Source organism: Chrysemys picta, chromosome 20 (assembly GCF_011386835.1).
Source record: "Chrysemys picta bellii isolate R12L10 chromosome 20, ASM1138683v2, whole genome shotgun sequence".
Taxonomy (NCBI): domain Eukaryota; kingdom Metazoa; phylum Chordata; order Testudines; family Emydidae; genus Chrysemys; species Chrysemys picta.
In genome coordinates this window covers 15611636-15634136 of record NC_088810.1, presented here as the reverse complement: position 1 = coordinate 15634136, position 22501 = coordinate 15611636, and the positions used below count along the sequence as shown (strand labels likewise).

The 22501-nt window shown below is 51.4% G+C and overlaps 2 protein-coding genes across 2 annotated transcripts in view; both read left to right on the top strand.

The window, feature by feature from the left end:
* The window catches only part of LOC101948039 (junctional adhesion molecule A-like), a 333339-nt gene that overhangs the window by 111955 nt on the left and 198883 nt on the right, over positions 1 to 22501 (top strand). The gene's annotated exons all lie outside the window — the stretch shown is intronic.
* LOC101945732 (intelectin-like protein) lies at positions 65 to 13145 on the top strand. Its single transcript, XM_065573834.1, has 8 exons — positions 65 to 82; positions 1166 to 1229; positions 2308 to 2466; positions 3662 to 3909; positions 4304 to 4462; positions 5151 to 5271; positions 10916 to 11019; positions 12479 to 13145. Exons 2-8 carry the CDS (start codon positions 1172 to 1174, stop codon positions 12629 to 12631), a joined length of 1002 nt encoding a protein of 333 aa, XP_065429906.1. The 5' UTR covers positions 65 to 82; positions 1166 to 1171; the 3' UTR covers positions 12632 to 13145.

Here is a 22501-nt window from a genome sequence, read left to right as displayed (position 1 = left end):
ATTGCTCTGTCTCTCTGTGTGAAGAAGTTTCTGATACTGAAATCTGCAGCTGAAAACCTCAGACACTGGAACCACGGACCAGGTGAGTCCTCACCCTCTCTTCGGTGTGTTACATTGTGACTTAATGTGGAAGTTGTAATATGTTAACTTGGCAAAGAGACACTTTAAAAAGCCCAAGACATTGTTGGTTTCTCTACATCTGTAAAATGAGGATAATGCTACTGAGATCTACTCATGACAGCACTAGACATTATTATTACACAGCATCAGCTTGGGTCCGTCTGGCTCCCCAGCACCACAGCACACACAAGCCTCAATGAACTTATCCTCAGAGCACCCTGGTGAAGTAGGGACGATTCTCACCACTGGAGTCAGTGACGGGGAGAACTGAACCCAGCTGTACTGAATCTGAGCCTTAACAAGCCCCCTCTGCCTGCCTCTAGCACTGGGTAGCTGTGGTGCAGGGCCCTTTGGCTGGGCTCGTGAAGCTGTGGCCGTGCCGTGTGCAGGCAGGTTCCACAGCATGAGTGAAATGTGCTGGCGTCAGTTCTGCTGCAAAGCAAGGAGAGAAACTCCTAGGAAAAGGGCTGAGATGGGACTTGGGAACCGATCCCCTTGCTTCCCTTCTCTGGACCTGATCCCAGCGCCAACTGCGCCAGTGTGAGACACTCCACTGACTTCAATGGGCTTTAGGTCAGGCCCTCTCTGCCTCAGTTTCCCCACCTGCAAAATGGTATAATGAGACCTGTCCACCCTACAGGGGTGATGCGAGGCTCAGTTAGCAGGAGTGCAGGGGAGGGCTTGTTCTGTGCATGTGATGCTACTTGGTTTCCTCCCGGTGTGCAGGCACCATGGTCCCCGGTGCTCCCCTCCCTGCCCAGCTCCATTGAGGTCCCACCCCGTAAGCCCATCACTGAGCCCTCAAGAAGGAAACTGCTCTAAGGATGTCACTGCAAGGCCATCCCCACTCAGGAAAACCACCATAGAACTCAAGGGCTGCAGGGTCTCGAACTTTCCTCTGGGTTGTTAGTGCCATGGGCAGGTTATGCAGAGAGTCAGCGCAGCCCTGGGAGCAGGAAGATTTGGGGAGGAGCCCTCACCCCCGCCCCCCCCCCCCCCAGCCTGGCTATTAACCAGCTGATCTACTGTTTTTCCTGCTGCAAAGTCAACAATGAAACAATTCGCTCTCCTGCTGCTCCTCATCCATGTGACCAGGGGCCGCCCTTGCGGTAAGTGGCTTTTTATTCTCCTCTTCCTGGAAATAATTCTGCCAAACCCTAAGGCAGCCTCCTGCCAATCAGAACTTACCCTGAATTAGCTGCAATGATTTTCTTCTGTCCGTGTTCCAAGGCCAAGGTTTTCAAAGATGGGGGCCTAGGGGTATTATTAATTATTGTGATAGCACCTAGGTGCCCAAGTTCTGGACCAGGACCCCATGGTGCTAGGCGCTGTCCACTATCTATTAGGTGTATTACGGTAGTGCCTAGGTGCTCCAGTTCTGGACCAGGATCCCGTGGTGCTAGGTGCTGTACATTATCTATTAGGTGTATTATGGTAGTGCCTAGGTGCTCCCACACAAGCCAGTTCTATAACCTAGCCCCTATTTGTAATTCTCAAACTTATAAAGATCTTCAGCTACTGATTCAGGGGTGTGAAATAGTTTTTAGATGTACCTCTTATTAAAAGCATCCGTTTTACTTTATATATAGACAGGTGTGTGTGTGTCTTTGTGCGATTGTTTGTAGGGGGAGGTTTTGTATGACAGAACAAGGAGCAATGGTCTCAAGTTGCAGTGGGGGAGGTCCAGGTTGGATATTAGGAAACACTATTTCGCTAGGAGGGTGGTGAAGCACTGGAATGCGTTACCTAGGGAGGTGGTGGAGTTTCCTTTCTTGGAGGTTTTTAAGGCCCGGCTTGACAAAGCCCTGGCTGGGATGATTTAGTTGGGAATTGGTCCTGCTTTGAGCACGGGGTTGGACTAGATATCTCCTGAGGTCCCTTCCAACCCTGATATTCTATGATTCTATGTTTTTGTGTGTCTGACTTTGTGTTTCTTTGTGGCTGTGTGTGATTGTGTGGGTGGTTGTGTGGCTGTGTGTGTCTCGGTGTTGTGTATGTTGGGGGGGCTGTATATGTTCAGTTTTGTGTGTCTGTGTGCTTCTGTGTGTGTCGTGGTTAGTGTATGGAATGTCACTCTCCCAGTGGCTTTCTCATGACTTGGGATCTCTGCACTGAGGGCTCTGCCCCCCTGGCCACATAAAAGGTAACCGATGGAAACTCCTAACCCTACCTCACCCTGCTGTGCAGATGGGAGCGGGGGTGCTGCTGCACTGAAGCTCGCCATCCGCGACCTGCTGGAAAAGTGGGAGGACACGTACGTCAGCCCGAGCCCCCAGAGTAACCAGACCTACCAGAGCCTACCCCGCAGCTGCAAGCAAGTTAAAGCCACCCAGATCAGGGCTGTAGGTGAGTGCGGAGGCGGCATCCCTTGATCGTCAGAAGCTTCTTTGCTTCTGTCGGGTGCCTGCTCCAGACCAATGTAAAGGCCAGAGCTGGGTCCAGTCTGTTCAGATGCACCCGGGCATCTCTGGGCTGGCAGCAGGGACACCTGCCCATTCATGGCCACTGGGGGCAATCGCATTACCAGGGCTGGCTCATTCTGAATACATCCAGGGGCTGATTCCAGCAGGGCTGGGACTGACAATGAGCAGGGGCCCTTTGACTGGTGCGAACCGGGGGAGTGCCTTGTGCCAAGCACACGTGCCGGGGGCCCTCCTGTTACCCGCACAACATTCTCTGTCCCTTGCACACTCTAGGGCATCCCACCTCTACCTAGGGCCTAGGACTCCAGGTTAATTTAGGCACCCCCACCCTTTCCCAGTTCCTAGGGCTCCAGGCGAAGGGCACGTAACTTTACCCCTCCGTGGGCGGTAGATTCTTTGCCTGACTCTGTTCCACCCATTGTTCCGCCCCCAGACCGAGTCACCGCAGGCTCAGGCTCAAAAGAGGGACACAGCGCGGGGACACAGACAGCAGGAGGGACAGGGGGCTCTGAATGAGGCCTGGGGCCTTTCCTGAGCACAAATGGCCCCCGGGCCTGATTCTCGGTTACACTTAGGCCTGGTCTGCGCACGGCATCTGTGCCGGTGTCACTGTGACGGGTCGGGAGATGCGTTTTCCTGATATATTGATACCAATCCACCCCCGGAACACAGTTGTACTGGGAGAAAGGTGCCTTAGACAGGGACAGCCGATTTTCCTCCCCATGGGAATGGCTATCCCTGTATAAAGCTCCTTTAAGCCAGTATAAATTGTGTCCACACTAAGGAGTTGTAGCGCTGTAACTACACCGGTATCATTAATGTGCTACAGCTTGTGTGTGGAAAGGCTCAGGCCCCGTCCTCTGGGAGTCCCTGTAATTTGCACTCACTTCCCGCTGCCTAGGGGGCTTTAGTGTCCCTGGGAATCAGGCCGCTCTGTCCCGGGATGCAGGGGCACGTCCTGCTCCAGTGACTCCGGGTTTGCCCCCTGCTGCAGCGCACTAGAAGCTCCTCACCTGGGGGTTTTCCATTTAATGGCTGGCTCCGAGAGGGCCCTGCCCCTTTCCACGGCCCTGGCTGACCAGCTCGGTGCTCCTCCCTTCCCGCCCCGTCCCCTGCAGATGGGATTTACACCCTGCGCACCGAGAACGGCGAGACCTACCAGACCTTCTGCGACATGACCACCAAGGGGGGCGGCTGGACCCTGGTGGCCAGCGTGCACGAGAACAACGCCTACGGGAAGTGCACCAATGGCGATCGCTGGTCCAGCCAGCAGGGGAGCGACGTCAACTACCCAGAGGGAGACGGCAACTGGGCCAATTACAACACCTTCGGCTCTGCAGTGGGCTCCACCAGCGATGACTACAAGGTGGGGTCCCCTTCTCCATGGCCAATAGCTACCTGCTGGGGAGAGAGGGTGCGTTAGAATGTGGGTGAATGCACATGGGCAGGTGGGAGACATGGGCATGGGGGTTAAATGGGGGGATGGTCCAGAGGTCAAGGTGCTAGCGAAGGGCTTGGAAGTCCTGGGTTCCATTTCCTGCCCTGCCACAAGCCCCCTGTGTGACCTAGGGCAAGTCACCTAGTCTCTGTGCCTCGGTTCTCCCCTGTACAATGGGGAATTGCGCTTCTCTGCTTTGTGGGGCGAGTGTCAGGATACATATACCACAGCTGGGGAGGTGCCCGGATGCCCCGGTGATGGGGGGGCCGGTTAAGTACCAGGGATGTGGTTGATAGGTTTCAACTGGGTCTTCACTTTTCAGAACCCTGGTTATTACGATCTTCAAGCCCAGGACCTGTCCGTGTGGCACGTAACCAACAAGACGCCCCTGAAGGAATGGAAGAACAGGTCCATCCTGAGGTACCACACCGAGACCGGCTTCCTGTCCTCAGAGGGGGGGAACCTCCTCAGACTCTACCAGGTGATGGCACTGGGCTGGGGGCTTTGGAGGGGCGTGTGGCTCTGCTGGGGGGCCAGGGGCTTATAATGGGACACAGAGCTCTCAACCAATTGCTGGCGTTCACATCCCAAACCAGCCACTGCCTTGGCACTGATGTGCTGGCAGACTCAGCAGAGAGGCTGAGCAGCCCACGGAGACTGACCCCACCTCATGCCCTGGAGATGGGGGGGCCTTTGGACTTAATTCTTTGGCGCTAGGCCAAGCCCTCGACCCACCCTTGAGCCCCAGCTTTGGGGTTCAGGCATCCTAGCAGGGGCATCTCCGCAGGGCTGGGGGTGGGGGGGGAAACAATGCTGGACACATGCTGATCCTCACCTATTATCATTTACTGCCCGCATTGTGGCAGGTCCTAGTGAACCCCCCGCAGACCAGGGCCCCACGGTGCTAGGTGCTGCATGGATCCAGAACACAACAGTCCCTGCCCCAAACAGTCTGTGATAAATCCACCCCAAGGGGCACCTTGACATGCCAGATTTCCCTGCCCACTGCTGGGGTCACTGTGCCCCAGGACTGGCCTGTGTGGGAGGCGGCACTGACTGAACTAATCACCCAGCGAGCATGTGTCACTGAAGCTGCCTCGTCTGTGCTGCAGCTGCCCTGCCACAGGGACAGAAACTAACACTGGATTCTCGCTGCGTTTGTCTCCCAGAAATACCCAGTGAAATACGGCGCTGGCGTCTGCAAGACCAACAATGGCCCCGCCGTGCCCATCATCTACGACTATGGCGATGCCCAGCAAACTGCCAGCTATTACGCGCCAGCTGCCCGAAGTAAGTCTGCCGTGAGCGTGCGGGTTCTGCCTCTCCACCTGTACAGACCAACCCTGTCCTTCCAGTCTGAACGACCTTCGTTTTAGAGACAGGGCAAACGATTACATGAGAGAGAGGATATGGACAATCCCCAGGAGAGCGCATGGTGTGTGTTCTCCACTTTAACATGCTACATGGCAACTGAACACAAAAGGGCTCTGCCATGGGGTGGTCTGTGATACCTGGTGAGGGTGTGGCCAGAAGAGAGGACAGCAGGAAGTGGGGACTGAGGAAAGAGGTGGTCTGGAGTTTCCAATCTCTGGGAAAGGAGCCAAGGAGAAGAGGCAGGAGGGGGCTTATTCCCTAAAGCTGGCCCTGAAGGGTGGTGGCAGCAAGGGTGGAGGAGATGCCTGTGAGAAGGACCCTTCCCCTCCCCCCTGCACCCGACAGACAGACCAGGGATAAGGACCCAGCCTGGGGAGAGCCAGACCAGGACAAGCCCTGAGAGTCAGCAGGGTGACCGAAGGAGCCCTTCCCCATCCCAGACTGGGGAAATCTCCAGCTGGGGAATGAGGCAGCGGCTGCATTGGTAGCTCATGCCAGAGGGGTGTTTTGAGATCGTGGCACTACCCAGGGCTCCTGGGAACTGAAAGGTGCAGTGCACCAAAGACACACGCAGAACAGTGACAGAGCTACGGTTCGCCCAGCTGTGACGGGACAACTGCCCAGCTCCTGTGTGGGAATGGAATTAGAACGTAAGAACCTAACAATGGCCATACTGGACAGGCCAATGGTCCATCTAGCCCAGTATCCTGTCTTCCGACAGAGGCCAATGCCAGGTGCTCCAGAGGGAATGAACAGAACAGGGAATGATCAAGTGATCCATCCCCTGTCGCCCATTCCCAGCTTCTGGCAAACAGAGGCTGGGGACACCATCCCATAGAATCATAGAATATTAGGGTTGGAAGAGACCTCAGGAGGTCATCCAGTCCAACCCCCTGCTCAAAGCAGGACCAATCCCAACTAAATCATCCCAGCCAGGGTTTTGTCAAGCCGGGCCTTAAAAACCTCTAAGGATGGAGAGTCCACTACCTCCCTAGGTAACCCATTCCAGTGCTTCACCACCCTCCTAGTGAAATAGTGTTTCCTAATATCCAACCTAGACCTCTCCCACTGCAACTTGAGACCATTACTCCTTGTTCTGCCATCTGCCACCACTGAGAACAGCCGAGCTCCATCCTCTTTGGAACCTCCCTTCAGGTAGTTGAAGGCTGCTATCAAATCCCCCCTCACTCTTCTCTTCTGCAGACTAAATAAGCCCAGTTCCCTCAGTCTCTCCTCATAAGTCATGTGCCCCAGCCCCCTAATCATTTTCGTTGCCCTCCACTGGACTCTCCCCAATTTGTCCACATCCTTTCTGTAGTGGGGGACCCAAAACTAGATGCAATACTCCAGATATGGCCTCACTAGTGCCGAATAGAGGGGAATAATCACGTCCCACGATCTGCTGGCAATGATCCTACTAATGCAGCCCAATATGCCGTTGGCCTTCTTGGCAACAAGGGCACACTGCTGACTCATATCCAGCTTCTCATTCACTGTAATCCCCAGGTCCTTTTCTGCAGAACTGCCGCTTAGCCAGTTGGTCCCCAGTTTGTAACAGTGCATGGGATTCTTCCATCTTAAGTTCAGGACTCTGCACTTGTCCTTGTTGAACCTGATCCAATTTCTTTTGGCCCAATCCTCCAATTTGTCCAGGTCACTCTGGACCCTATCCCTACCCTCCAGCTTATCTACCTCTCCCCCAGCTTAGTGTCCTCTGCAAACTTGCTGAGGGTGCAATCCATCCCATCATCCACATCATTAATGAAAATGTTGAACAAAACCGCCCCACGACCGACCTCTAGGGCACTCCGCTTGATACCAGCTGCCAACTAGACATTGAGCCGTTGATCACTACCCATTAAGCCCAACGATCTAGCCAGCTTTCTATCCACCTTATAGTCCATTCATCCAATCCATACTTTTTTAACTTGCTGGCAGGGCCGGCTCTGGCTTTTTGGCTGCCCCAAGCAAAAAAAAACAAACAAAAAACGGGGCGGCCAGAACGGCAGAGCAAAAAAACAAACAAACCTGCGGTGCGGCCGGAGCGCGGGTGCAGGGGGGCCGGCTGGGGGGGGAAGATGGGGAGGGAGAGGGAGTGGGCGGGAGAGAGAGAGAAGGGAGCGGCCAGGGCTACAGCGGGGGCGCTGCCAGACGACCCCTCCTGCTGCGCTGCCACCTGGCGCTAGGGCTCCGCTCCGGTCGGTGGGGAGGGAAGGAAGAGGACTGCCCTGCAGGGCGCTCCGGTCCTCCGCGCCGCCGCCCCCTACAGGGCGGCCGGAGCAGAACAACAACAACAACAAAAAAGCGGCCGTGCCACCCTAGGATTGGGCAGAATGCTGCCTCGAACAATCTGCCGCCCCAAGCACCAGCTTGCTCAGCTGGTGCCTGGAGCCGGCCCTGCTTGCTGGCAAGAATACTATGGGAGACCGTATCAAAAGCTTTGCTAAAGTCAAGATACATCACGTCCACTACTTTCCCCATATCCACAGAGCCAGTTATCTCAACATAGAAGGCAATCAGGTTGGTCAGGCATGACTTGCCCTTGGTGAATCCATGTTGACTGTTCCTGATCACCTTCCTCTCCTCCAAGTGCTTCAAAATGGATTCCCTGAGGACCTGCTCCATGATATTTCCCTACCCATCCTGGCTAATAGCCATTGATGGACCTATCCTCCATGAACTTATCTAGCTGTTTTTTGAGCCCTGTTATAATCTTGGCTTTCACATTCTCCGAGAAAGAGTTCCACAGGTTGACTCTGTGTTGTGTGAAGAAATACTTCCTTTTGTTTTAAACCTATTGCCTATTAATTCCATTTGGTGACCCCTAGCTCTTGTGTTATGAGGAATAAATAATACTTCCTTATTCACTTTCTCCACACCAGTCAAAATTTTATAGACCTCTATCATATCACCCCTTAGCCGTCTCTTTTCCAAGCTGAAAAGTCCCAGTCTTATTAATCTCCCCTCATACGGAAGCTGTTCCAAACCCCTAATCATTTTTGTTGCTCTTTTCTGTACCGTTTCCAATTCCAGAATAAATGTTTTGAGATAGGGCAACCACATCCGCACGCAGTTGTGACAGGTTGGATCACAGAAACCCCCTTGGCAGCTGCCACCTAATGTACCAAGACTACTTCTATTCCTGTTTTCCCTGCCAGCTCAGGACTCCAGCACCCTGTCTTGCTGGGCCAGACACTCCCGTCTGCTCCAACACAGACCCAGGGTCTGAATCACTTGCCCCAAAGCTGCAGGTTTACCTGAAAACAGCTCACAGAAGTGTGCTTGTCTTTAGCACTCAGATGCCCAACTCCCAATGGGGTCTAAACCCAGATAAATCTGTTTTACCCTGCATAAAGCTTATGCAGAGCAAACTCATAAATTGTTCGCCCTCTATAACACTGATAGAGAGATATGCACAGTTGTTTGCTCCCCCAGGTATTAATACATACTCTGAGTAAATTATTAAATAAAAAGTGATTTTATTAAATACAGAAAATAGGATTTAAGTGGTTCCAAGCAATAACAGACAGAACAAAGTAAGTCACCAAGCAAAATAAAATAAAATGCGCAACTCTATGTCTAATCAAACTGAACACAGATAATCTCACCCTCAGAGATGCTTCAGTAAGTTTTTTCTCAGACTGGACACCTTCCAGGCCTGGGCACAATTCTTTCCCCTGGTACACCTCTTGTTCCAGCTCAGGTGATAGCTAGGGGATTCTTCATGATGGCTCCTCTCCCCCTTTGTTCTCTTCCAACCCTTTATATATCTTTTGCATAAGGCGGGAACCCTTTGTCCCTCTGGGTTTCCACCCCCTCTCACTGGAAAAGCACCCAGGTTAAAGATGGATTCCAGGTCAGGTGACATGATCACATGTCACTGCAAGACTTCATTACCCACTTGCCAGCACACACATATACAGGAAGACTCACAGGTAAACACAGCCATGTACAGACAATGGTCCTGGTTAATGGGAGTTATCAAGATTCCAAACCACTATTAATGGCCCACACTTTGCATAATTACAATAGGCCCTCAGAGTTATATTTCATATTTCTAGTTTCAGATACAAGAGTGATACATTTCTACAAATAGGATGATCACACTCAGTAGATTATAAGCTTTGTAATGATACCTTACAAGAGACCTTTTGCATGAAGCATATTCCAGTTACATTATATTCACTTCTTATTATGTTTCTATAAGACCATATAGACTGCACAACGTCACAGCAGTATTCAAGATGTGGGCGAACCATGGATTTATATAGAGGCAATATGATATTTTCTGTCTTATTATCTATCCCCTTCCTAATGAGTCCCAACATTCTGTTCGCTTTTTTGGACGGCTGCTGCAGACTGAGCGGATGTTTTCAGAGAACGATGCACAATGACGCCAAGATTTCTTTCTTGAGTGGTAACAGCTAATATAGACTCCATCATTTTATATGTGTAGTTGAGATTATGTTTTCCAATGTGCATTACTTTGGATTTATCAGCATTGAATTTCATCTGCCATTTTGTTGCCCAGTCACCCAGTTTTGTGTGGTCCCTTTGTAACTCTTCACAGTCTGCTTTGGACTTAAGTATCTTGAGTAGTTTTGTATCAGCTGCAATTTTGCCACCTCACTGTTTACCCCTTTGTTGAGATAATTTATGAATATGTTGAACAGCACTGGTCCCAGTACAGATCCCTGGGGGATGCCACTAGTTACCTCTATTTACTATTTACCAGTCTGAAAACTGACCATTTATTTCTACCTTCTACTCTAATCAGTGAGAGTACCTTCCTTCTTATCCCACGACTGCTTACTTTGCTTAAGAGCCTTTGGTGAGGGAACTTGTCAAAGGCTTTCTGAAAATCTAAGTACACTATATCCACTAGATCTACCTTGTCCACAAGCTTGTTAACCCCTTCAAAGAATTCTAGTAGATTAGCGAGGCATGATTTCCCTTTACAAAAACCATGTTGACTCTTCCCAACAAATTGTGTTCATCTATGCATCTGATAATTCTATTCTTTACTATAGTTTTAACCAATTTGCCTGGTACTGAAATTAGGTTTACCAGCCTGTAATTGCCAGGATTGCCTATGGAGTCTTAAAAAAAAATTGGTGTCACATTAGCTATCTTCCAGTCATCTGGTACGTTTAAGCGATAGGTTACATACCACAGTTAGTAGTTCTGCAATTTCACATGAATTCCTTCAGAACTCTTGGGTGATACCATCTGGTCCTAGTGACTTATTACTGTTTAATTTATCAATTTGTTCCAAAACCTCCCTAATGACAGCTAAATCTGGGACAGTTCCTCAGATTTGTCACCTAAAAAGAATGGTTCAGGTTTGGGAATCTCCCGCATATTCTCAGCCGTGAAGACTGATGCAAATAATTCATTTAGTTTCTCTGCCATGGCCTAGTCAGGAGTTCCAGATCCTTAATCATTCCCAGTTCACACACAGGAACTTAACGAAGGGGCTTGGCTGGGATCAGAGCTCTGTCACTTCTCTCCACCTGTCCATGGCAAACAATGGTTCTGACCTCCCCTTTTCTGTCACCAGCTGAATTCGTCCCCGGCTACATCCAGTTCCGCGTATTTAATACTGAGAAGGCGGCCATGGCTCTGTGTGCTGGGGTGAAAGTCACCGGCTGTAACACCGAGCATGTGAGTATCTGACCAGAGTGGGATTAGGGTTGGAGCAGGGTCCAGGATGAGTGGCGGGCTGGAGTGGAGCGAATAATCTGAAGTCCCCACCACCATTTTTTTGTGTCAACCCAAAATGGATGAAAACCCCAAATAGTTGTGGTGGGTCAAACAAAATATTTTATTTGACTCAAAGCAGCCTGGCATTTTTCATTTTTGTTGTTGTTGTTTCTTTTTTTGTGTATTTCTCCCCATTTTTAAAAATAATAAAATAGCTAAATATTCAAACCAAATATTCTCTCTCTCACACACACACACACGTACGTACGTACGTACGTTGAACCTTACTTCGGAAATAGTTTTGGTTGACCCAAAACTGCATTTTTCAGCAGAAGTTGTGTGTCCAGCTCTGCTGATGAGCTGTGGAGCCACCTAGTGTCACTGTTGGAGCTCACTGCCTGCGCAAAGACTCTTTTTTTACCTCTGCACTGCCACAGGGAGGGTTCAGCTGTGCCCATGCAGGCAATCACCCCCCAGGGGAGTGTAGGGGCTGCTGATGTTATTTCTGTCCTTTGGGGTTCCATCAAGGGAGGACCAGCTCACAGGAGCCCTGTTGTCAGAAGCTGCTGGGGGTACGGGGGTGGATGTGCTGAATCAGTGTATTTTCTGGTGCACTGGGGGACCATTTCAGTTCTAGGGGGAAAGGGCCTTTCTAATTTCTAATTGGCAGTAGCAGGAGCTTGGAGTCGTGAGTTGAGTCCATATGTCCAGATATTGCAGTTCAAGGAGGGGGATAATGCCTGGCCTTTCACTAACTGCCTATCCAGTCCTCTCCATCAGTCTGTGTTTATTCACTGAGCAGGATTCAAACAAGGACGGGCTAGGAGAACACATGATAGTCAGGGTTATATCGTGAGGTCTTTGGAGCAGGGACTGTCTCTCTCTTGTGTCTGTACAGCGCCTAGTGTCAGGGGTCCTGGGCCATGGCTGGGGCTTCTAGGTGCTATCGTAATACACCTAATAACTAATGTACAGCGCCTAGCACCAGGGTTCTGGGCCATGGATGGCTGGGGGCTCTGAGATTTAATGCAAACAATAAATACTAAAAATAAAAACCCAATGGCCCAAAGCCTCCTGGCCCTGCCCCTTGTGCAGACTTCACACCAGCGCTAAAGGAGTGTCAAACGCTGTCATCTGGGGGCCCTTTGCACCAAGCTAAGCGACTGCACAAGAGTCAGGGCAATGGAGAGTCTGGTCCCAAGAGTTAGGAAGAGATTTAAATGTTCATGATCAGGGCCTCTGACTCGGGGGGTGGTGGTCAGGAGGTAACTTTCTCTGGGGACAGATTATTCGCCAACTGGCCATTGCAGGGTTTTTTGTGGTTTCCTGTGAAGCAGCTGGCACTGGCCTGGAGACAGGAGAGCGGCTAGATGGGCCCCTGCTCTGCTCCCATCTGGCAATTCCTTTGTTCTCTCCTCAGCACTGCATAGGTGGAGGAGGGTTCTTCCCAGAAGGGAACCCGGTTCAGTGCGGCGATTTCCCTGCCTTTGCCTGGGATGGCTATGGAACCCATCAGCAGTGGAGCGTATCCAAGGAGATGATTGAATCCGCAGTGCTGCTGTTCTACCGCTGAGTCCGGAAAGGCTGGCGTGACCCAGTGAACGACGCTGCTTCACTCCAGCCGGAGCTACTCCCTGGCTTTGAACTCAGACGTCTGCCATGCAAATAAAGAATGTGAAGTGGGCTGGGGTCTTGGTGTGATTTGCTCCCCTTGCGACTGAGAGGCCTGCAGGGCTCTCAGCACCAGTCAGAATGAGACGCTTCTGTCATTATTTGTAATTATTTACGGTTAGCAGTAACAGGAGCACTGGGTGTTATTATGTGGTGATTTTCCTCTGTCAATCTCAAAGCACTTTACAAAGCAGGTCTGTAGCATTATTCCCATTTTAGATGGGGAAACTGAGGCACAGAGAGGTGACGTGATTTGCCCAAGGTCACCCAGCAGGCCAGTAGCACAGTAGCAGGTCTCCTGAGTCTAGTCTAGTGCTTCATCCCTTGCCCCCCCCTTCTCTAGTCGTAGTTGCTAGGACCACCTATGATTAATATTCCCCACCATGTCCCATTCTAAAACTCTGTTTTCATTGCTTATAATTTTGCCAAACTTCAACCCTTTAGGCTGGAATTTCCCTGGTGGGGCTCTGCCCCAGCTGAATTTCTTTCTTTTCTTTTAACTCAGCTGAAAGGGCTCAGCTGATACCCAGAACAGTGTTTTGTCCATGTTTAAAAAAAAAAAAATGCTGGCAATCTTGTCTTGAAAGCTGTCCCCTACCTGCCCCCAAACACTGGAGCAGTGACTTGAAATGTCTGCCTCAAAAAACGACCAACCTGGCTTAGGTGCCTCCCTCCAGCCCGGAGTTAGGTGTCTAAATCCCTTTGAGGGGCGGGGCTTAGGTTTTCCTCAGCAGCAGCCTAAGGTGCATTGCACCCCCACGGCGCCACCTGGTGGAGGGCAGAGGGGAACATTTCCACCCAGAGTCAATCCTGTTCCCCACCCCTCTGGAGGGGTGTCACTCTGGAATACAGGGAGATGGCTCTGCCCCAGCCTCCAGTGTAGGGTGACCAGAGAGCAAGTGTGAAAAATCGGGACAGGGGGTGGGAGGGGTAATAGGTGCCTATATAAGAAAAAGCCCCCAAAATCAGGACTGTCCCTATAAAATCAGGACATCTGGTCACCCTACTCCAGTGGCACAAGGAATTGGGATCTTCCTGGTAGGGCCCAACACCAGGCTGTGCCGTAGAGATTTTCCGAACAAATAAATTGACGCTGCCCCGATTTTCCTTTTCTGCTGCTATCACTTTAAGGCTGGAATGTGAACCCGAAGATCTGAGTGGAAGAGGCGAATCCTGCCTCAGAGGCCTCCCCTGTCAGTGGGACTGGGACGGTTCTGCTGAGCAAGGGTGGCAGGAACTGCGGGGTCTGGTGCAGGGGGTCTGTGAGCCTGGGAGTGCGGAGGGAGGGTCTGGAGGCAGGGCAGGGATGAGTGGATTTGTGACTAGAGGGATCCCTTGTGTGGCTGCCCTTCAGGCTGGTGGTAGGTCCCTGCTAGGGTTACCATATTTCAGCAAGCAAAAAAGAGGACGGGAGGAGCCCCGCCCTAGCCCCTCCCACTTCCCGCCCCCCCAGAACCCCCAACCCTCCCCCCGTTCCTTGTCCCCTGACTGCCCCCTCCTGGGACCCCTGCCCCTAACTGCCCCCCAGGACTCCACTCCCTATCTAAGCCTCCCTGCCTCTTGTCCCCTGACTGCCCCAACCCTTATCCACACCCCCACCCCCAGACAGACCCCTGGGACTCCCACGCCCCATCCAACCACTCCCCACCCCGACAGCCCCCCCAGAACTCCCAACCCATCTAAACCCCTCTGCTCCCTGTCCCCTGACTGCTCCGATCCCTCTCCGCACTCCTGCCCCCTGACAGCCCCCCCCAGAACTCCCAACCCATCTAAACCCCTCTGCTCCCTGTCCCCTGACTGCTCCGATCCCGCTCCGCACTCCTGCCCCCTGACAGCTCCCCCCCAGAACTCGCAACCCATCTAAACCCCTCTGCTCCCTGTCCCCTGACTGCTCCGATCCCTCTCCCCACTCCTGCCCCCTGACAGCTCCCCCCCAGAACTCCCAGCCCCCCACCCACCCCCTCTCCTTGTCCCCTGACTGCCCCCTCCTGGGACCCCTGCTCCTAACTGCCCTCCAGAACCCCACCCCCTACCTAAGACTCCCTGTTCCTTGTCCCCTAACTGCCCCCTCCTAAGACCCCCCCAACTGCCCCCCAGGACCCTACCCTCTACCTGTACCCTGACTGCCCAAAACTTTCTCCACTCCCCCCAAAAAGCCCCCCCCCCGTTTCTTGACTGCCCCCTCCAGAACCTCCCTGCCCCTTCTCCTGCCCCCTGGCCCCCTTACCCTGCTGCTCAGAACAGGGTGTTGGGCTCTGTGCGAGCCGAGCCGGACACGTGTCTGCGCTCCCCAGCACAACAAAACCCGGTCCCTGGCCCTGCACAGTGCTGCCGGAGCCGGGCTGCAGGGGAGAGCTGCCGGCTCAGAATGCAGGGCGGATCCGGCTCCTCTACAGCTGCTCTGGAGTCCAGCCCGGGACTTTCCTGCAGCCCTCCCAGCCGCTCGCTCTGCTCTGCCGGGGGAGGGGGGAAATCCCGGACATTTTGAGTGCTTTACAAATTCCCCCCGGACGCTATTTGTAGAACAAAAAGGAGGACGTGTCCGGGTAAATCCGGACGAATGGTAACCCTAGTCCCTGCAGTCCATGGCCTCAATTACTCAAGTTGGGACCACTTGTGATCAGCTGAAAAGAAATTCTGCTCTATGGCAACTCTGAGTCAGTGGAATACCGAATCCCTGTCTGATCTCTGCATCACTGTGGTATCTGAGCCGCCAGTTGCTCCACTGACTGTGTTAATTAACAGACAATATGCAAAATCTCCATGTAAAGGGTTTAGTAATAGAAAGCAAGGAGACATTAGCAATGTCCTGCGTGAGATCCCAGCACAGCCAGACACATGGCACAAGTTTTGCTGATATGGGGACTGTGTAAAGAGTGTTTCACTGTGAAAAATAAAACTAATCTTTTAAAATTGATCCTTTTAAAACTATAATGTTGATTAAAAAAGATAAATACACACACACATACATAAAATTCCAGCTGGGTTTTAAGTCCCTCTTTGGGTTTGATATATGAGTATACAAACAACATAAACACAGTGTATTTAAATATATTACTCTATACCAGGGGTAGGCAACTATGGCACGCGTGCCGAAGGCGGCACGCGAGCTGATTTTCAGTGGCACTCACACTGCCCAGGTCCTGCCCACCTTAATTTTAAATGAAGCTTCTTAAATATTTTGAAACCTTATTTACTTTACATACAACAATAGTTTAGTTATATATTACAGGCTTATATAAAGAGACCTTCTAAAAAGGTTAAAATGTATGACTGGCACGCGAAACCTTACATTAGAGTGAGTAAACGAAGACTCGGCACACCACTTCTGAAAGGTTGCCGACCCCTGCTGTATAGAGTGCAGCTATGGGGTCAGATCCTGCAGTCTCTCCTTGGGCGAAATACCCCTGGGCTTCAAAAGGACAGCTGTGATGTTGTGGATTGTGCTCATGTGTGGGGCCTGGCCAATATGAAGTTACCTGGGCTAAAGTGGTAACTCGCTACCACTGGAAGTTGCTGAGACCAAGAATTCAGCAAAGATTAAAAAAGGGACGGACCATTTCTGTGGATAGCTAGAATATCCAGAGTGATCCTAGTTCTTGTGAACAAACATTCTGAAAGGGATCAAACCCTTGTGGTACAGAACAAACTATATTAGATTCAAGCAGTGTTTCTCACCACATGCTTTCAGCAGAGTTACTGACCAAACTCTCATGTCAGGAATCCTCCACCAGAGTCCAACACCTGCTTCCTTTTTCTCTTCAGGTACAGTAAATGTATTAGCCAGAGAGAGAGAGAGAGAGAGAGAGGGGTGTTCCTTGAGGATGTTTGTCCATCCTTGTTATAGTTGCAGTCTCCCTCTTGAAAAACATTTCCAGCTGACCACTAGGAGACAGAGTCTATGTGGAAGGGTGTTCCCTGCTGCTTTTTTCACGTTGTTGAATTTACTTTGTTTTCTCTTCCTGCTTGATGACTCTGTTTACTGCTTAAATGCAAATTAGCAGAGCACATATTCCTTTGTTTAGGACAGACCCGTTTGCCAACTTCTGTTTGGGCAGGGCTGTGGGGTTTGGAACATGGCTTAATAACACCATAACAGGAAATCTTATAATATCACATATAATGAAGCCACACATATTTTATCAGGATGATGCTGACCAGCAAATTACAAGTTTTCAAATAATACCTTAAAAGACATGCCATGTACAAAATGGTTACAATAGCATGTAGGGTGTGATCACAAGGGCATATTCTGTCACAGTGGGGCACTGACACATTGAGAAACGCGGGACTAAGGGTGTTGGTGAGTAGCTGGAGGACTAGAGCAGAAAGGGTATTGTGCTGCAAAGTGGAGGCTGTGCGATCCAATGGGGAGTAGGAACCAGGAGAGCTGGGGGTTATTCCCAGCTCATCTGGAGACCTCAGGAAAGTTTCTTCCCTTCTCAGCAGGGCCGGCTCCAGGCACCAGCAAACCAAGCATGTGCTTGGGGCAGCAAATTTTCAGGGGCGGCATTCCAGCCAGCCTTTTTTTTTTTTTCTCCCCTCTTTCTTTTCTTGGGGCGGCAAAAGCCTAGAGCCGGCCCTGGCAGCAGCAGTGCGTCCTATATGGGGGGTGCACTGGGGCCGCTGCAGTTGGTGTCGGGGAGCAGCGCCCGCACCTTATGCCCGGGTGACCTCCGAGCGCGGGACACTCGGGCTGGGGACCGCCCCGCGGGGCGGACGGAGTCACCTGCAGGTGTCGCAGGGCGGCCGCCCCCAGTGCCGCAGCCGGGGCTGGGAGAAGTGGCCCGAGCCACCCAGGGACTGTGGCAGGGCGGCCAGGAGCAGCAGCAGCAGCAGGGCCATAGTGGGGACCAGTGCCCGGGGCGCTGCCGTGTGGGGCCCGCATCCCGCACTCCGGGGCTACGCTGTGTCTGGGGCTGCCCTGCCCCGGCTCCTCAGCCCTCTGCTGGGTGGTCCCCCGGCTCTGCCCTCCCGGGTCCCTGCCGGTCCTGGAGGTGGGAGCCCCGGCTGGAGGGACCCTGAGCTGAGGCGGGGCCCGGGAGCCCCCCTACTTACCCCGACCCTGCCAGCGCCAGACCGACTGGAGGCGAGGGGGGAGCGGGTGTAGTCAGCACTGGTGGGGGGAAGCCCAGTGCTGGGGCAGCAGGGAGTGCGGGTGAGGTGGTGGGGAGAGCCCAGAGTTGGGGCGGCAGAGGGTGGGGGGGAGAGCCCAGCTCTGGGGTGGCAGGGAGGTGCGGGGGGAGCCTAGGGCTGGGGTGGGGGGCAGCTAAAATTTTTTTTGCTTGGGGCGGCAAAAAACCTAGAGCCGGCCCTGCTTCTCAGTGCGTCAGTTTTTCTCGTAAATTGAGATAACAATGCTGATCCCTTTTGCAAAGCGCACGGAGATCTGTGGATTAAAAATGCTGTGCAAGAGCGAACCGTACTTGAAAGCCAGAAAGAAATTAAATGAATTGTTCTGATCCCTTGATTGTTTTTAGTGGTCGGAGTCACTTCTAAATTCCAAGGGCAAGCGGGGCTGTTTCAATGAAACCTAAATAACAAAGTTCCTGCTTTAATCTGCTTCTTAGCAGTGAAAGATCTACAGAGCTCCGACATCCTTTGTGGCTTCATTGGGACAATTCATTTCCACCGCCCGAACCAACACTCAGCGGCAGCATGCAAGGAATCAGTGATCAGTTGATAAGCCAGGCCTGCCAGGTGCTTGTATATAAACATGGAGTTCTCTGGCTGGACTGGCAGGCGTAGCATTGGGGCATGAAGATGAAAGATGAACTAGATTTGACCTGGTCTAGGTGTTCACCTGAAACCTTCTCCCCAGCCCCCATGTGTACGGATAATGCTGGTGTTTGTTGGTTGTGTTTGCTTTTAAAAGGTCACTTTCGCTATTGGTGCCTTTAAGGCAGAGGGGGTTGGTGCATCAGAGGAATAGCTCTGTCTCTCCATGTAAAAGAAGTTTCTGATGCTCAAATCTGCAGTTGGAAACCTCAGACATTGGAACTATGGCCCAAGTGGGTCCTGACCCTCTCTTCGGTGTGTTACATTGTGACTTAACGTGGAAGTTGTAATATGTTAACTTGGCAAAGAGACACTTTAAAAAGCCCAAGACATTGTTGGTTTCTCTACATCTGTAAAATGAGGATAATGCTACTGAGCTGCTCTGTAAAGTGCTTTGAGATCTACTCATGACAGCACTAGACATTATTATTACACAGCATCAGCTTGGGTCCGTCTGGCTCCCCAGCACCACAGAACACACGAACCTCAGTGCACTAATCCTCAGAGCACCCTGGTGAAGTAGGGACGGTTCTCACCACTGGAGTCAGTGACGGGGAGAATTGAACCCAGCTGTACTGAATCTGAGCCTTAACAAGCCCCCTCTGCCTGCCTCTTGCACTGGGTAGCTGTGGTGCAGGGCCCTTTGGCTGGGCTCGTGAAGCTGTGGCCGTGCCGTGTGCAGGCAGGTTCCACAGCATGAGTGAAATGTGCTGGCGTCAGTTCTGCTGCAAAGCAAGGAGAGAAACTCCTAGGAAAAAGGTCTGAGATGGGACTTGGGAACCGATCCCCTCGCTTCCCTTTTCTGGACATGATTCAAGCGCTGACTGGAGCCAGCGTGAGGCATGGCATTGACTTCAATGAGCTTCAGGTCAGGCAATATCGGCCTCAGTTTCCCCATCTGCAAAATGGGTATAATGAGACCTGGCCACCCTACAGGGGTGATGCGAGGCTCAGTTAGCAAAGGGAGTGCAGAGGGAGGGCTTGCTTTGTGCACATGATGCTACTTGATTTCCTCCTAGTCTCTGGCGCTCCCCTCCCAGCCTGGTTCCCGTGAGCTTCCTGATACACAAGCCCATCACTGAGCCCTCAGTGCGCTCTGGAAACGAAAACTGCTCTAAGGATGTCACTGCAAGGCCATCCCCACTGCGGCAAACCCCCACTGAACTCAAGGGCTGCAGGGTCTCGAACTTTCCTCTGGGATGTTAGTGCCATGTGCAGGTTATGCAGAGAGTCAGCGCAGCCCTGGGAGCAGGAAGATTTGGGGAGGAGCCCTCACTCCCGCCCCCCGCCCCCAGCCTGGCTATTAACCAGCTGATCTACTGTTTTTCCTGCTGCAAAGTCAACAATGAAACAATTCGCTCTCCTGCTGCTCCTCATCCACGTGACCAGGGGCCGCCCTTGCGGTAAGTGCCTTTTTATTCTCCTCTTCCAGGAAATAATTCTCCCAAACCCTAAGGCAGCCTCCTGCCAACCAGAACTTACCCTGAATTAGCTGCAACAATTTTCTTCTGTCCGTGTTCCAAGGCCAAGGTTTTCAAAGATGGGTGCCTAGGGGTATTATTAATTATTGTGATAGCACCTAGGTGCCCTAGTCCTGGACCAGGACCCCATGGTGCTAGGCACTGTCCACTATCTATTAGGTGTATTATGGTAGTGCCTAAGTGCCCCAGTTGTGGACTAGGACCCCATGGGGGTAGGTGCTGTCCATTATCTATTAGGTGTATTACGGTAGTGCCTAGGCGACCCAGGACAGGACTGGACCAGGGACCCCATAATTCTAGGCGCTGTACAAACCCAGAAGAGAAAGATGGTCCTTGCCCCAAGGAACTTCCCATCTAAATATAAAAAGTTTGGCTCGAAGCCCAAGAGTTTCAAAAGTGACGAGTGATTTTTGGGTGCCAATCTTGAGACACCTTAAAGGGGCCTCAGATGTCTTGAGTTGAGCACGCAAAATCAGTCTGAAAATCTTGACCCCAAAAGACTCTTCAATAAGAAACCTGACTTTCAAAAGCCCTGAACCTCCCGCAGCTCCCACTCCAGTCACTTCTACAACCTAGCTCCTATTTGCGATTCTCAAACTTATAAAGATTTTCCACTACTGATTCAGGGATGCGAAATAGTTCTTAGACTTACCTCCTATTAAAAGCATCAATTCTACTTTATATATAGACAGGTGTGTGCTGGGCCGCCCAGAGGATTCAGGGGACCTGGGGCAAAGCGGGGGAGCTGCGGCGCTTGTACTCACCCGGCAGCGGTCTGGGGTTTCAGCGGTATTTCGGCGGCGGGGGGCCCTTCAGTCGCTCCACGTCTTCGGCAGCACTGAAGGGCCCCCCGCCGCCGAAGACCCGGACCGCCGCAGTGTCAGGGCTCGCGGGGCCTAGGGCAAATTGCCCCACTTGCCCCCCCTCTGGGTGGCCCTGGATGTGTGTTTGTGTGTCTTTGTGCGATTGTGTGTAGGGAGGAGGATTTGCGTGTTTGTGTATGTCTGAGTTTGTGCTTCTTTGTGGCTGGTCCAAAAATAACTGCATTCAAAAATAAAACAATGTAAAACTTTAGAACCTACAAGTCCACTCAGTCCTACTTCAGCCAGTCGCTCAGACAAACAAGTCTGGTTACAATTTGCAAGAGATAATGCTGCCCATGTCTTGTTTACAATGTCACCTGAAAGTGAGAACAGGCATTCGCATGGCACTGTTGTAGCCGACACTGCAAGATATTTATGTGCCAAATGTGCTAAAGATTCATGTGTCCCTTCATGCTTCAACCACTATTCCAGAGGACATGTGTTCTGCTCAATAACCATCTCATAGACTCATAGACTTTAAGGTCAGAAGGGACCATTATGATCATCTGGTCTGACCCCCTGCATGCTGCAGGCCATAAAACCGTCCCTACCCCTTCCCTGGACTCTGCTGCTGAAGTCCCCAATCCTGTTATCTAAAGCAGAGCGGATCAACGCATGTTCATTTTCATCATCTGAGTCAGACGCCATCAGCAGAAGGTTGATTTTCTTTTTTGATGGTTCGAGTTCTGTAGTTTCCGCATCGGAGTGTTGCTCTTTTAAGACATCTGAAAGCATGCTCCACACCTCTCAGATTTTGGAAAGCACTTCAGATTCTTAAACCTTGGGTCGAGTGCTGTATCTATCCTTAGAAATCTCACATTGGTACCTTCTTTGTGTTTTTCCAAATCTAAGTGGTCTTAAAACGCAAATGTGCTGAGTCATCATCTGGGACTGCACCCAGGGCTCTGTGCCCGGTGCCCCAGCTGTGCCCCCCAGCCTCAGCCCCCTTACCCCTGTCCATATCCCCCACTCCTGCTCTACGCAATTTTCTTCTAAAGCCTTTCTTCTTTCTAAGTATTTGCAGACTAGTTTGAACAAATCATTTTCAGCCTTGTGGGAGAGCGGATTTAAATGTCTATTCAATGCAGCTATTCGCTGTCTCCTATTCATGGTGATTGGTCATCTAAGTCACATGGTATATTTTCCTCCCCATTATTGATTGACAGAAAACGTTAAAACCAGAGATTAACGAAGTGTGGCTAACACACTCTCTAGAGTGAACATTCAGATGATAAAATGTTCCTGCTAAAATTAGTGAAACTCTTGGGATTCATCAACCATCAGTCAGATACCTCGGGGTCATTTCAATATGTGGTCCCTGGAGAGAGGTTCAGGCTTGAATCCCACTTTTGGCACCATCTAATAAGGGTGTGACACACAATAGTGCTGAAAAGTGTATAAATTTTATTCTCCATCCCCAGTCACCTGATCTAGTTTAGGGTTATATGGGTCAGAAGGCAGGGGTCCACTAACTCCATTGGTCACAGTTGTCCAATGAGTAGAGCTGGGCAAAATTTTTTGGCGAAAAAGATCCCTTGTGGGGATTTGAACCTAGGTTTCATACCTTTTAGGGGAGTGCCCTAACCATGGGGCTATTGGGTATAAAGGGCAGGCCCCCCGTCCTAAAATTTTTTGGGGGTTGGTAGCAAA